Below are 15,332 nucleotides of genomic sequence, written 5' to 3'. Positions count from 1 at the left end.
TAAAGTACAGCTAATATTTGCTGGATGTATCAGTCATTTTGCTACCATATGTTTTGCCAATTTACTTACTGTCTGTTTGTTTTTTTAAATTAAACTTTGTCTGTTTACTTATTGCTCCTATTTTCTACATCTAGAACAGTGATTGGCCCATAGTAAACAATTTTTTTTATTAAATCTTTATTGTTCAGATTATTACATTTGTTCCTCTTTTTTCCCCCCATAACTCCCCTCCTCCCAGTTCCCACCCCACCCTCCGCCCTCACTCCCCACCCACTGTCCTCATCCACAGGTGCACGATTTTTGTCCAGTCTCTTCCCGCATCCCCCAACTCCTTTCCCCCACAAGAATAGTCAGTCCATTCCCTTTCTATGTCCCTGATTCTATTATAATCACCAGTTCATTCTGTTCATCAGATTATTTATTCACTTGATTCTTAGATTCACTTGTTGATAGATGCGTATTTGTTGTTCATAATTTGTATCTTTACCTTTTTCTTCTTCCTCTTCTTAAAGGATACCTTTCAGCATTTCATATAATACTGGTTTGGTGGTGATGAACTCCTTTAGCTTTTCCTTATCTGGGAAGCTCTTTATCTGAACTTCAATTCTGATAGCTTTGTTGGATAAAGTAATCTTGGTTGTAGGTTCTTGGCATTCATCATTTTGAATATTTCTTGCCACTCCCTTCTGGCCTGCAAAGTTTCTGTTGAGAAATCCGCTGACAGTCATATGGGTACTCCCTTGTAGGTAACTAACTGTCTTTCTCTTGCTGCTTTTAAGATTCTCTCTTTGTCTTTTGCTCTTGGCATTTTAATGATGATGTGTCTTGGTGTGGTCCTCTTTGGATTCCTTTTGTTTGGGGTTCTCTGCGCTTCCTGGACTTGTAAGTCTATTTCTTTCACCAGGTAGGGGAAGTTTTCTGTCATTATTTCTTCAAATAGGTTTTCAATATCTTGCTCTCTCTCTTCTTCTGGCACCCCTATAATTCGGATGTTGGTACGCTTGAAGATGTCCCAGAGGCTCCTTACACTACCTTCGTATTTTCGGATTCTTTTTTCATTTTGCTTTTCCGGTTGGGTGTTTTTTGCTTCTTCGCATTTCAAATCTTTAACTTGATTCTTGTGCTCCTCTGGTCTGCTGTTGGGAGTCTGTATAATTTTTTTTTATTTCAGTCAGTGTATACTTAATGTCTAGTTGGTTCTTTATCACAACATCGAGGGTCTCATTAGATTTCTTGAGGATCTCACTATATTTATCGGCGGTCTCACCAGTCTTTTCGAGGGCCTTACTAAGTTTATCGGCAGCTTCAGGACAGTTCTTGAGAGACCTTAAAAGTGTGGTTTTGAACTCTATATCCTCCATTTCTGTCATTTGTGTCCTGTTTCTTTCTCTTTGCATTTTTTATGCTTTCTTGGTGCACCCCCTGGTGGTCTTTGTGCGCAGTCTTGTTGTAGTTAAGCCTTGATTGTTGTAGGTAATACTCTATTTTTTTTGAATGAACAAATACATGAATGCATTTCTTGTCAAATCTTGCCATTTCTATTGCATTCATTTATTTTCCCCTGCCATTTAGAACTATTTTTATTTAGAATTATTTACTTTCTTTGGACAATACAAATATACTGAATTTCCATTGTTGCAGAACGTTTGATGAGACAGCACTGCTTACACTTTTGTATTCCCTTTCCAATCCAGAACTTGTATTTCTACAATACATGGCTGCTCATGTCTGTCAATAATTCCCTATGCCATATAGAATTAAGTTCAAACTTCTTAGTGTAACCTTTAGAGTTTACAGTTTCATATAGTTAAAAATACATATCTTATAATGGGTACACTTATCAGCTGAGCCACTTAAACCCACTGCATGTATAGCATTTGTCTGAGCCATATTGCATTGCCCTTGTAGGGGAAAAGAGAAACTCATGAAAATAAGCTGATGATCCTTTCCTATGCCATGGAATAAAATATTTTGTTGCAATTGAGGAGTGTCATATCTTCTGCTAGCATACATGACACAGTAAAAGGCTAACTTGTTAGCTTATAAGGAGTGTGAAATCAAATCCCAGAGTAGACAGCATTTTCACATCACATTGAAAATTCTTTAAAAATCACCAAAAGATCTGCATAATATTTCATCAAATGTCTATACTGACATTTTTAATCTATAGTTCTGTTGTTGAGTATTTAAATTATTTACGCATTAGATTGCTGCTTTAAATGGCTTTGTAATAATTATCTTTGAGTGTAAATATTGGTGTCTTTAATTGACTACTAGAGCAGCGGTCGCCAACCAGTGGTCCGCAGACCACTGGTGGTCCAAAAGGTCTGAAAGGTTGGTGCCGCTAGTTTAAGGAAACCTTTGAGCAGGGATCTCCAACTGGTGGTCCACAGACTACTGGTGGTCCTTGAGGTCTGAAAGGTAGGCAACCGCTGTCCTAGAGGCCCAGTGCACGAACTCGTGCACCAGTGGGGTCCCTTGGCCTGGCCTGCGGGATCGGGCTGAAATCAGCTCTCTGACATCCCGAGGGGTCCTGGATTGCGAGAGGCACAGGCCAGGGTGAGGGACCCCACTGGTGCATGATCAGGGCCAGAGAGGGACGCAGGAGGTTGGCCAGCCAGGGAAGGACCATGGGAGGGCTCCAGGGTATGTCTGGCCCGTTTCGCTCAGCCCCATTCTGCGGGACCATTGCAGCAAGCTAACCTACCAGTAGGAGCATCTGCCCCCTGGTGGTCAGTGCACATTATAGCAATTGGTCTATTGGTCGACTGTCTGCCCCCTGGTGGTCAGTGCACATTATAGCAATTGGTCTATTGGTCGACTGTCTGCCCCCTGGTAGTCAGTGTACATCATAGTGAGAGGTTGAGCAGCCTTGCCATATCATTAGCATATTACACTTTGATTGGTTGAACAGCCAACTGGACACTTAGCATATTAGGCTTTTATTATATAGGATTTCTTTAGGGTTCCTTTCTAGAATATAAAGTCCCAAGGAAGAAAAGCTTTCTTTCTTTTTTTCTTTTATACTAATGTATAGGGTCTACCCCAGACCAATGGAATCTCATTTTCTGATGGGGGTCCATGAACCAGGTTTGGTTGTTTTTTTTAAATCCTCACAGGACATGTTTTTATTGATTTTAGAGAGAAAGGGATAGGGGAGGGGGGTGGAGAGAGAGAGGAAAAAAAACATCGATAGGTTGCCTGTCGTATGTATCCCAACCAGTGATTGAAACCACAACCTGTTTATGTGTCCTAACTGGGACTCAAACCTGTGTGACCTTTCAGTGTATGGAATAACATTCCAACCAATTGAACTAAAGCAGCCAGGGCAAGAAGTATTTTTTAATTAAAGCAATATATACTATTAATAAATTTCTTTTTCTTTAGGAGATATTGCTAAAGGAGGCATAAGTGAAATTACCCAATCCAACTTGAAAGCCGACATCACTACCACTTCTGGAGATTCAGGCATTGGATCTCATTTACCCTTGTCTTCTGAGGACTTTTCTCAGTTGGCTGTAAGATCTTCTGTGGAGAATACTATTGGTATACGTACTAATACTCTCAACCAACAGAGATTGGCAAATGGTCATGTAACTGAAGAGACTCTACAAGCCTTACCTGTTCCAAAACTAGCTGACCAGAAGGCTGGAATTTCAACAGTACCCTTTAGTTCCTACTCACTAAGAGAGAAGCCCAACATTTTCTACCCACAGGCCTTGAGAGACAGTCATCAAATTGAAGAGGCTCTAAGAGTTTCAGCTGTTATTGGACCTGTTGACCAGAAGAGCGAGAAAACAACAGTACCTTCTAGTTCCTATACACATAGAGAGAAGCACAATGTTTTTTCTCAGCCACTGCTACCAGACAGTGTTTTAACTGAACAGGCTCGGAACGGTTCATTTGTTCCTGGACCAGCTGATCAAGTGACGGTGATACCAACAGTTTCATCTACTTTATACTCACATGGAGAGAAGCCCCATATTTTCTATCAACAGCCATTTCCCGAGAGTCATTTAACTGAGCAGTCTCAACAAGCTGCTGCCATCTCTGGATTTGCTGGCCAGAAGACTGGGATACCAACAGGAACCTCGGCTTCTTACTCACACAGAGAGAAGCCCCATATTTTCTATCAACAGACATTTCCAGAAAATCATCCAACTGAGCAGGCTGTGAAAGTTTCTGTTGCTCCTGTGTCCACAGAACAGAAAACAGGCATACCAATAGTATCCTCTGCTTACTCACATAGAGAGGAGCCCAGTATTTTCTACCAGCAAGAGTTGCCAGTCAGTCATCCAGCTGAACAGTCTCAACAAGCTGCAGCTCTCTCTGGATTTGCTGACCAGAAGACTGGAACCTCAACTTCTTACTCACATGGAGAGAAGCCCCATATTTTGTACCAACAGACTTTGCCAGGGGGTCATCTAACTGAGCAGTCTCAACAAGCTGCAGCTGTTTATAGATTTGCTGACCAGAAGGCTAGGATACCAACAGGAACCTCTACTTATTCACATGGAGAGACCAGTTTTTTCTATCAGCAGAAGTTGTCAGATAGTCAATTAACTGAACAGGGTCAGAAAATTTCATCTATTCCTGGACAAACTGACCAGAACACTGGGATACAAACAGGACCATCTAGTGCCTACTCACATAGAGAGAAACCCATCATTTTTTACCAGCAGGAGTTTCCCGATAGTCATCTCACTGAAGAGGCTCTAAAAGCTTCATCTGTTCCAGGACCAGGTGAGCAGAACACTGGGATACCACCAGGTTCCTCTGGGTTCTACTCATTTGAAGAGAAGTCCAGTACTTTCTACCAACAGGCATTAGCAGATAGTCATCCGACTGAAGAGGCCCTGAAAGTTTCCACCATTTCTGGACCATCTGACCAGAAGCCTGGGATACAAACATTACCCTCTACTTCCTATCCACATAGAGAGAAGCATATTATTATCTCACCACAGGCCTTGACAGATAGTCACCTACTTGAAGAGGCTCTGAAAGTTTCAACTGTTTCCAGACCAGCTGACCAGAAAACTGGGTTGCCATCAGAACCTCCTACTTCCTACTCACATAGAGAAAAGCCCATTTTCTACCCACAGAGCTTGACAGAGAGTCATTTGTTTGAAGAGGCTCTGAAAGTTTCAGCTGTTTCTGGACCAGCTGACCAGAAGACTGGGTTGCCATCAGAACCTTCTAGTTTCTACTCACCTGGAGAAGAGTCCAGTATTTTCTACCAAAAAGGGTTGCCAGATAGTGAGCTAGCTGAAAAGGCTCTGAAAGTCTCAGCTGTTCCTGGCACAGTTGATCAGAAGCCTGGGATACCAACAGTACCTCCAAGTTCCTATTCACCTGGAGGGAAGTCCATTATTTTTTACCAACAGGCCTTACCAGATACCCATCTCACAGAAGAGGCTCTGAATGTTTCTACTTCTGGACCAGCTGACCAGAAGACTGGGTTACCTACAGTATCCTCTACTTCCTACTCTCACAGAGAGAAGCCCATCATTTCTTACCAGCAAGATCTTACTAAAGAGGCTTTAGAAATTTTAGGGGTTTCTGGACCAGCTGAGCAGAAAACTGGGATACCAGTAGTAACCTCTATTTCCTACTCTCCTGGAGAGAAGCCTATCATTTCTTATCAGCAAAAATTGCCAGATCATAATGAAGATGCTTCAAAACTTTTAGCAATTCCTGGATCAGTTGACCAGAAGACTGGTGTACGAATTGTGCCCTCTTCTTCCTACTCATATAGAGAGGGCCCTATCATTTCTTACCAGGAGTTGCCAGATATTACTGAAAAAACTTTGGAAGTTTCAGCTGTTCCTGGACCAACTGACCAGAAGACTGGGATACAAATAATTCCCTCAGGTTCCTCCTCATATAGAGACAAGGGCAATATTTTTTACCAGCAGGAGTTGCCAGATATTACTGAGGAAGCTTTAAAAGTTTTTGCTCCTCCTGGACCAGTTGACCAGAAGACTGAGATACCAGAAGGATCTTCTAGTTCTTATTCACATAAAGAAAAATCCAGGATTTCAACTGTGATTTTACCAGATGACCAGAAAACTGAGTTTCCAACAGCTCCCCTCATTTCCTATGCACAGATAGAGAAACCCAAGAATTTAGCTGTGATTGAACCAAACAGCCAGCAGACTCCGTTACTGACAGTTTTTCGTAATTCTCACTCTCAGAGAGTAACGCCCAGTATTTTCTTTAAACAGCATTTGCCAACTAGACAACATAGTGAAGATATTCAGAAGATCTCATCTGTTCCTGAATCAACTGACGTGAATTCTAGGGTACCAATACCTCTTCCTAGTTCCTATTCACACAGAGAAAAATCTAATATTGTCTGTCCGCAGGAATTGTCAGACAAACATCTAACTGAAGATGTACTGACAGTATCAACAATTCCTAAACCAGCAGACCAAAAATCTGTGTTACCAACAGCTCCTCCTCATTGTTTTTCACACAGAGAAAAACAAAATAAAGTCTGTGAACAGAATTTGCCAAATGGACATCTAACTAAAGATGCCCTGAAGTTCTCAAGTGGTCTTAGGCAAGCTGATCAGATTAGTGGGTTATCAGCAGTTTACCCTGATACTTATTCACATAGTGAGAAGCACAAGTTAGCTTCAGACCATGTCCAAAGGCCAAAAGATGATTTGGATTCTTCTAACTCTAGTATTATGTCAAACAATATGCCCTTAAATTCTCAAGCTGTGGGTAGAGTTGTAATAAATAAGCCAGAACCTTCAGGTTTTGAAGATATTGGCTCTGAGGAATTCCAGGGTACAGATAATGGTTCTAAAACTCTTAAAGAGATTCGGACACTTTTAATGGAGGCAGAAAATATAGCACTGAAACGATGCAATTTTCCTGCTCCCCTTGTGCCATTCAGAGATGTTAATGACATTTCATTTATTCAATCTAAGAAGGTTGTTTGCTTCAAAGAACCCCCTACAACTGATAAATCTAACATTGATTTGCCTCAGAGACAGTCATTCACAAAAGAGAATCCAAACAAGTACCTACAGAAGGATATTAGTACACAGACAAATCTGAAATGCCAGGGAGACATTGAAAATTGGGAGTTTGTTAGGTCATCTACAGTTAGAAGTCCTCTACAGGAAGCAGAAATCAAAGCCAGAATGGCATTAGATGAAACTTTTAGGCAATATAAAGCAGCCAGACCTGTAATGAGATCTGAACCTGAAGGGTGTAGTGGAACCCTTGGGAATAAAATTCTTATCCCTATGATGACTATCATAAAAAGTGATTCAAGTAGTGATGCAAGTTCCTGCTCATGGGACAGTAATTCCTTTGATTCAGTTTCTGATGTTCTTCTAAACTTGCTTCCATGTACTTCACCGAAGACAAGTATGACAGATAGTAGAGAGGAAGAGTGTGTGTCAGAGAGTGATGAAGGGCGTGGTAGTAGTGTGGATTCACTGGCTGCACACGTGAAAAACCTTCTGAAATGTGAATCCTCATTGAATCATGCTAAACAAATTCTCAGAAATGCAGAGGAAGAGGAATGCCGGGTACGAGCACGAGGTAGGAACTGATTATTTGTTATAAAGGCAGATGAAGCTTATAAACATTGTAGTTTAGTAATTTATTTAAAGTTAAGTATTTGGGCCGAAACCGGTTTGGCTCAGTGGATAGAGCGTCGGCCTGTGGACTGAAGGGTCCCAGGTTCGATTCCGGTCAAGGGCATGTACCTGGGTTGCGGGCACATCCCCAGTGGGAGATGTGCAGGAGGCAGCTGATCGATGTTTCTCTCTCATCGATGTTTCTAACTATCTCTCTCCCTTCCTCTCTGTAAAAAATCAATAAAATATATTAAAAAAAATAAAGTATTTGGCATTCTAAATTTATTTTCTTATAGAACTGTTAGGATGATTGCATTTTCTGCATCCAGAATAAGCCCATTTAACCAATAATGCAGCTAACTCACAGGATTAATAGTGCTAGTCTGAGTTTAGGGACTTAGGAAAAGTTAGTTCTGATGTCAGAAGGAGAGTAGAGTAAATAGAGAGCTTGAAGTTTCCTAACTCCCAAAGCGCTCATGTTTTCCCTAATCCTCCCATGATAGTGTCCTTATTTTGGAGGCAGAAAAAAAACACCCAATTTGCTCTGCTCTAAACCACTGTATAATAATAAAACTGCGTATACTTTCTCATCCCCTTTGATAATAAAGTTCTAGGAGCAGATTTTAGGTAGACATTGGAAAAAACTAATCAAGGTATTTCACACTAGAACTTGGCTTAGAGGTTGAAAGAATATTTATTAATCCTTTTAATTTCTAATAGTAGAATTCCATTAAAAAAATATTCAGGACAATGTGGGGAATATATTTGGAAGGGTAACTTATAAGCAATCCAGACCTACCTGGGAATCTTTCCTTGAGATGAACTGCCTAAGCCATTCCTTTCATCACTTAAGCATATTTTGATTTGCCAAAAAGAACTCCCCAAGTTTTATTTATTTTAAAATATCAGCTCTTGTGGAAGTGGCAGAAATTGTAGCAGGAGCAAATGGGGAAGACAAAGGGACTGTTCTGATTAAAAGGAAGATTGGAATAAAAATGATTGAATACCATATTTAATTAAAATGGCCTTGTTGGAGAAAAATCTGTAGAATGTGTGTTTAAAAAAATCAGACTCTTCAATGAAATGATCTCTCTCTAGAACTTTTAATAGTTTGTCATATAATTTAGAGCACACACTTTTTGCTAAGCATGTGGGAGCCATTAAATTAGGTATAATGATGATTTTTGTGCTCTTATAATCATTGAAAAATTCTCACTTTTGCATTGTATTATCTCAAGTGTTTTTATGCTTTCTCTTTAGCCTGGAATCTGAAGTTTAATATGGCTCGTGAGTGTGGCTACTCCATTTCAGAATTAAATGAAGATGACAGGAGAAAAGTAGAAGAGATCAAAGCAAAGTTACTTGGCCATGAGAGAACTGACTTGTCCAAGGTATAAAGGAAATCTAGAAATGAAAAGAAAATGTGAAAGAAATAGTAGTAGAATTTGGATCTCTTATTTGGGTGTTGATGACTCTAGCTGAGTAACTGATAGTCTTTGGCTTAAAGTGTTAAGAGTCTTCTTCAAAAGATTAAGGATTTGATTCTATAGGTTTTGATTTATTCCAAATTAATCTGTTGAAAAAATTTACCTCTTTTGAGAAATAAGAGGATTACTTTTATCAATATTCTATGGGCCTGGTGCATGAAATTCATGCACGGGGGAGTGGGGTGGTGTTGCTCAGCCCGGCCTGCACCCTCTCCAATCCAGGACTCCCCCCGGGGGATGTCTGGCAGTTGGAAATCCCTCTTGTAATCCCAGACCACTGGCTTCTAACTGCGCACCTGCTTGCTGGCCTGACCCCCCTAACTGCTCTCCCCTGCCAGCCTGATCCTCCTAACTGTTCTCTCCTGCCGGCCTGATCACCCCTAACTGCCTTTGCTTCGGCCCTGCCACCATGGCTTTGTCTGGAAGGTGGTCCGGAAGACGTCTGGTCTAATTAGCATATTACCCTTTTATTAGTATAGATTGTTGTCACTCTTACTTCTCTTGAAGGTGATATCTTGAGATGCTGATAAAGTCCAGCTATTTTCAGATGTATATCCTCTGCTTAGGAACATGGACCTAAAATAGTCTATGTATAAACCACTTACTTTTTAATACTACTTATTTTCCTCCTACTGTTTCATGATTACAAAATAGATATGAAACATGTATGTAAGGAATAAAGTGAAATTCCTATATATCAGCCATTCAGTTTGAGAAATAGAATGTTACCAATGACATTGAAGTCCTGTGTGTACCCTTCTCCAGTCATATTTCTTTTACTACTTATCATAACATGTGTTGATTTTCTTACTGTTCAGTATGGTTTTTAATTCTATAATATATGGAATTAACATGATATATATTCTTATGAGAATTGTTTTTCATATAATCTTAGGTTTTTTGAGATTTTTCTATGTAGCTATAGTTTATTTTTTATTTTTGTAAGTAGTTCAGTGTGTGAAATTATCAGTTTGTTCTCTTGTTGATGGGGCATTTGGTCTGCTATTATGAGTAGTAATAGGGTGTAATAATACCAGTCTTAGAGAGTTTGGGTATGGCTTACAGGAAATAATGTCTATAAAATACTTAGTAGACTGTGTGATATCTAATTAGTGTTCAGTAATTGTCAGCTCTTATTATTATTATTAAATCTGCAAAAGTCAATATAGCTATTGTATGTGTAGACTTTTTTTAAAAATCCTCACCCAAAGATATGTTTTCATTGATTTTAGAGAGAGAAGGGAACGTTGATGTGAGAGAGAAACATTGATCTGTTGCCTCCTGTATGTGCCCTGGGGGATTGAACCCACAACCTAGGTATGTGCCCTGATTGGGAATTAAACTTGCAATCTTTTGGTGGATGGGATAACACTCCAACCAACTGAGCCACCCAGCCAAGGCTTAGACAATTTACTTTTAAAACAATTATTGATATAGTTGGTTGGTATCTTCCACATTCGTTACTGTTTTCTACTTGTTGCCCTTGTACTTTGTTTCCGGTTTTGTCTTCCACTCTTTCTGCCTTTTGTGGTTTTATTTTTTATTTTTTTAAAATATATTTATATTTTTATTGATTTCAGAAAGGAAGGGAGAGGGAGAGAATGATGTAAACATCAATGATGAGAGAGAATTATTGATCAGCTGCCTCCTGCACATCCCCTACTAGAGATCGGGCCTGCAACCTAGGCATGTGTTCTTGACCGGAATCGAACCTGGGATCCTTCAGTCTGCAGGCCAATGCTCTATCAAGTGAACTAAACTGGCTAGGGCCCTTTGTGGTTTTAATTGAGCATTTTATGATTACATTTTCTCTCATTTTTTAGGATGCCAGTTATACATACATTTTCTACATTTTCAATGATTGCCCTAGAATTTGTATCATATACTTACGACTACATCAATTTCAAATAACACTGTACCACTCACTTCACAGGTAGCGTGGTATCTTCTAATAAAATAATCCTAATTCTTCCTTCCTGTCATTCCTGTCATTCAGTTTATATACACACACAAGCACGCACGCACATGTACATGTACATACATGCATACATAGCAATGTTTCAAACTATTTTTTTGGATCAGTTTGGTATAAGAAAAAGGTTGTATTTGGTTTTTTTACCTTCACTGTTTCTTTCTTTGATGTTCTTTCTTTTTTAATGTAGATCTGAGTTTTTGACCAGTATTTTTCTCTGTTAAGTTTTTCTGTTAACATTTGTTGCATCTACTGGCATAAATTCACTCTATTTTAATTTGTCTGAGAAAGTCTTATTTCTTGTTCAGTTTGAAGGGTATAGAATGCTAAGTGGGTTGGATTTTTTTCTCTCAACATTTTAAATACTTCACTCTATTCTCTTCTTGCTTGCATGATTTCTGCAGAAAAGTCAGGTGTAATTCTTTGCTTTTCTGTAGATAAGGTGTTTTGTCCCCTTGCCTTATTTCAAGATTTTTTTTCTTTATGTTTGCTTTTCTTTACTTTGAAAATGTTATGTCTAGGTGTAGTATTTCTGGTTTTGTGGGGGGTGTTTTGTTTTGTGGGAGGTGTTCTTTTTGGTTTTCTTCTCTTTTTGGTGTTTTTGTTGTTAATGTATTAATATCTTGTCCTGGAGTCCTTTGATGTTTTGGTCTGGGGTTTTTCCTTCTTTTACATTTTAGTTTTGGAGGTTTCTGTTGAACTCTCCTGAAGCTCAAGATTCTAGCCTTGGCCATGTGCAGTCTACTAAAGAACCAATCAAAGCATTCTTCATTTCTGTTACAGTGTTTTTTATCTCTAGCATTTCTTTTTTCATTCTTTCTTAGGATTTTCATCTCTCTGCTTACATTGTGTTTGTGTTCTTGCATGCTATTCACTTTATCCATTAGAGCCCTTAACATATTAATCATAGTTATTTTAAATTCCTTGTCTGGTAATCACAATATTCCTACTATATCTAGTTATATGCTTGCTCTTTTTTTTCTTTGTAGTATGCTCTGTTGTGGAGCCTGTAGCTGGTGTATTAAATTAAAAAATTCAGATTATAATCTCTTGAATGTAGGCACATACTACCCACATGGGCTAGGCAGGTAGCTTTCTCAGCATCAGAGCTTCCACTTTGGGGAACTGAAAAACCTCCAGGGTCATTTTGATTAAAGGCATAGTTTTAATACACTTACACAAAGGAAGTAAAGTCACAAGAGTTATTACTTACAAATCTCAGAAGCCTGGGTGAGTGGGCAGGCTGAGGGATGGACAGTCCTCCTCATGAGCAGGAGATAAAGAGCAGGGTAGCAAGCACTAACTACTTATAAGATGGTTGAAGTGGCGGTCAGTGACTTTTCACAGACTCAGTTCTAAGTGGTTATTTTTAAAGGTGGCGTGGGAAAAGCAAAGAGGGAACTTCTGGCAGGAATCCTAAATTCAGGGCCTTATCTTACTGTCTATGCTCTGAGTGTGAACAGGGTTGTCATACTGTAAAATATCTAGGCAGCAACTCAAAATAGCTGTTTTCTCATCACAATTGACCCTATGATGCCTAGGCATTAGTGTTTAGGGAAAATCAAGGGCACTGTCTAGATGGTGCAGATATCAACAGCCACTGGCAGGATTTTGGTCACCTAGCATATGAAACATTTGAGTAAAGCAAAAATGCCGAAGAGAACATCAATAGATAAATGATAGTTTGAAATCCTGTTCATAACCATCCCCTCATTTGTTGGGGTGCAGCCAAGAAAATAAATCAAGGCCCATGGATAAGGTAGGTATTTGATTAAAACTTGGGTGAGATGATGGAATATTGGTACCTGTTGGGTCATCTTTTGTAGATTTATTTTGTCCAGTATTGTTAATATATATGCAGCAGGTGATAGACTCATAGTACATATACCTCGTTCCTTGGCCAATAAATAATTTAAAGCTAAACGGTTATCCAAAACCATCTGCACTAAAAAATCATGTTGCCCTGGCTGGTGTGGCTTAGTTGGTAGGAGCATTGTCTCATACACTGAAAGGTGACAGGCTTGATTTCCAGTCAGGGCACATACCGTAGGTTGTGAGTTCAATCCCTGGCCCTTGTCATAGTTTGTGCGGGAGGCAGCCAATTAATGTTTCTCATTTCTCTCATCTCTCCCCCCGCCCCCCATCTCCCTCCATCCCTACCTTCCTGCCCCTTTCTCTAAAAATCAGTGAAAAAATGTCCTTGGGTGAGGATTTGTGAAAAAAGGAATCATGTAATCATGTTGTTGCATTATGGTTTGGTGTACAGCTTAATATTTTCAGCCAATGTGGTTGACAGGTTGGTGTTTGCCTTAATAACTTGTTATGTGTCTGTTCTGGTGGTGTGTAATCCAGTTCCTATGAGGGGTAGTAGCAGACCTACTTCCAAACAATGGGGATGAATACCACATGCTCTTTATGTGAGGGGCAGAAAAAGAGATGGACTGAGGGTCCGGTTTAGTGATTTATGTAAGGGTAGCCCTAGAGAGAGTAAAGTACATATAGAACTCTGTGGGGTTGGCAAAGAGCTTGAGGGGAAGATAAGTACACATGTGAAGAACCATGAATGTATAATGGACCCAGGGCACTAGACACAGTGGTCACTAACTGTGTGATTGGGGAGCTGATATAATTTGGGGTTCCCCCTGGGTGATTGGGCTGCGAGGTCCATTGCTGTAGGGGTTGTGCTCCTTGGGACAAGTTATAGATCATATTCTTTCTTGTGTTGGTGCCGGGGCAGATATGGAGGATTATAAAGGGCATGTGGCGGCTCCTGCCAAGTGCCACATACTGTATGGCAAGTGTCTGCATGGAAGCAGTTGAGTATTTGTACAAGTTGCAAGGTTACATGGGGTGTCTTCTGTTGGGCAAATGGGGGCAGTGTTAAAAAAATCAGTCAAGTAAGCCACTAACTGGGGAAAAAGATTTTGTTGACCCTGATAACATCCCCAGCAATTACAGCGGCCCCCAAAAATGAGCTCATTGTATTAAAATATTAGGCTCACTGTGATCTACTGAAGTCATACTTTGACACAAGGTTTGACGAGTAAAAGAAAAAAAATTAGGGCTGTTTGGGGGCTTGAATGGGAGGATTGTAGAGCTCTGAATGGTGACAGTGGGAAAGGGTTTCCTTGGGGTGGTACAGTCAGGTGACCCTGTGGATATGAGCCTGGAGGATACGTGTCTGGGTGCTGTGTTGATGGTAGCATCTGCAGCTGGGGATGGATCCTCCCAACAGAAATTCATTAACCCCACCCCCAGTAGGATGTATAATGTGGACCAATCTAATGAGTGTGGTGAGGGTGAACAACTAAGTGAACTGCTTTAAAGGAGCCCCAATAAGGTTCTGAGACTCAACACATATCTTGAGCTTCTAAAACTAAAAGATGCAGTGAAGAGCAGCCTAGCAGTTATAGTACCACCTCACATTCGAGCAGCATGCATATAGTGATAAGCAAGCGGACCTTGAAGTAAACATATACTTAATTCTGCAGAATGCCACTTAAAGGGGTTGTGAGCAGGGAATTTAGATAAACAGCATTTAGTTCAGCAAGTCTTTTTCAGTCCTTGCCATCCCAGCTGCTATGTGTTCCTGGGTGTCATCTATGCTATAGTGGAAGGTTGTGGAGATAGCATTCAGGATGAAGTTTTTTCCTGTGGTGTTGTGGGCTTGGATGTTGTCATCTCTCAGATTGTCTGTCATGTCCTACACTGTCGTGTGCTGGGGCATTGTCATTATCAGTGTTGTTGCAAGTGCAGGGAGCTATCCCAGGGGGGTGGCTCCCCCAGGTAACCACCAAGGAGGGGAACTGAGGGCCCAAGGGGCCTAACAGAGTTGCATAGATTTGGGGTGCTCTAATTGGGGTTTGCTTGCACCATTGGGAGTATCTACTAGTCTCACAAATTCTCAGTACATTTTGGGGTGCACCTTGCAAATAATTGGGTAGTGCTTTTCTCCAAGGCATAGGAGGTTTCCACCCGTAAATAGTAAAGATCAGGGGCACATGTGTAGCTTTGGCTTAAAGAAAATTTAGTTATATGCTTCTGACAATTTAATGTTTGGCCCTCTATTACCAGAGATGGGTGTGAACTGCATAAGCCTGTCAGCCAGTTAGGGCAGTGTAATGTCTGGTGGCCTATAAGCATTTGTGCCATCAGTCCCATTTAAGATAGGGCTTGAATCGCCCAGCAAGTATTCACACCTGGTGGCATTTTAGGTACAGCCTTTCTATGTAAGTTAGTGCCTGACTTACATTATCTCCCCATTCTGGGTGCAAC

General features: G+C 40.3%; 1 protein-coding gene across 1 annotated transcript in view; it reads left to right on the top strand.

Moving 5' to 3' along the window:
* ALMS1 (ALMS1 centrosome and basal body associated protein) overlaps window positions 1-15,332 on the top strand; it is a 143,951-nt gene that overhangs the window by 49,074 nt on the left and 79,545 nt on the right. The window contains exons 10-11 of the mRNA XM_081101544.1: window positions 3,388-7,560; window positions 8,859-8,989. Coding sequence (XP_080957670.1) covers window positions 3,388-7,560; window positions 8,859-8,989 — 4,304 coding nt within the window. The remainder of the gene's footprint in view (window positions 1-3,387; window positions 7,561-8,858; window positions 8,990-15,332) is intronic.

Source organism: Myotis nattereri (assembly GCF_964212035.1).
Source record: "Myotis nattereri genome assembly, chromosome: 10".
Classification (NCBI taxonomy): Eukaryota; Metazoa; Chordata; class Mammalia; order Chiroptera; family Vespertilionidae; genus Myotis; species Myotis nattereri.
Note: the sequence above shows the minus strand (reverse complement) of the source record. Positions and strands in the feature narration are given on the sequence as shown.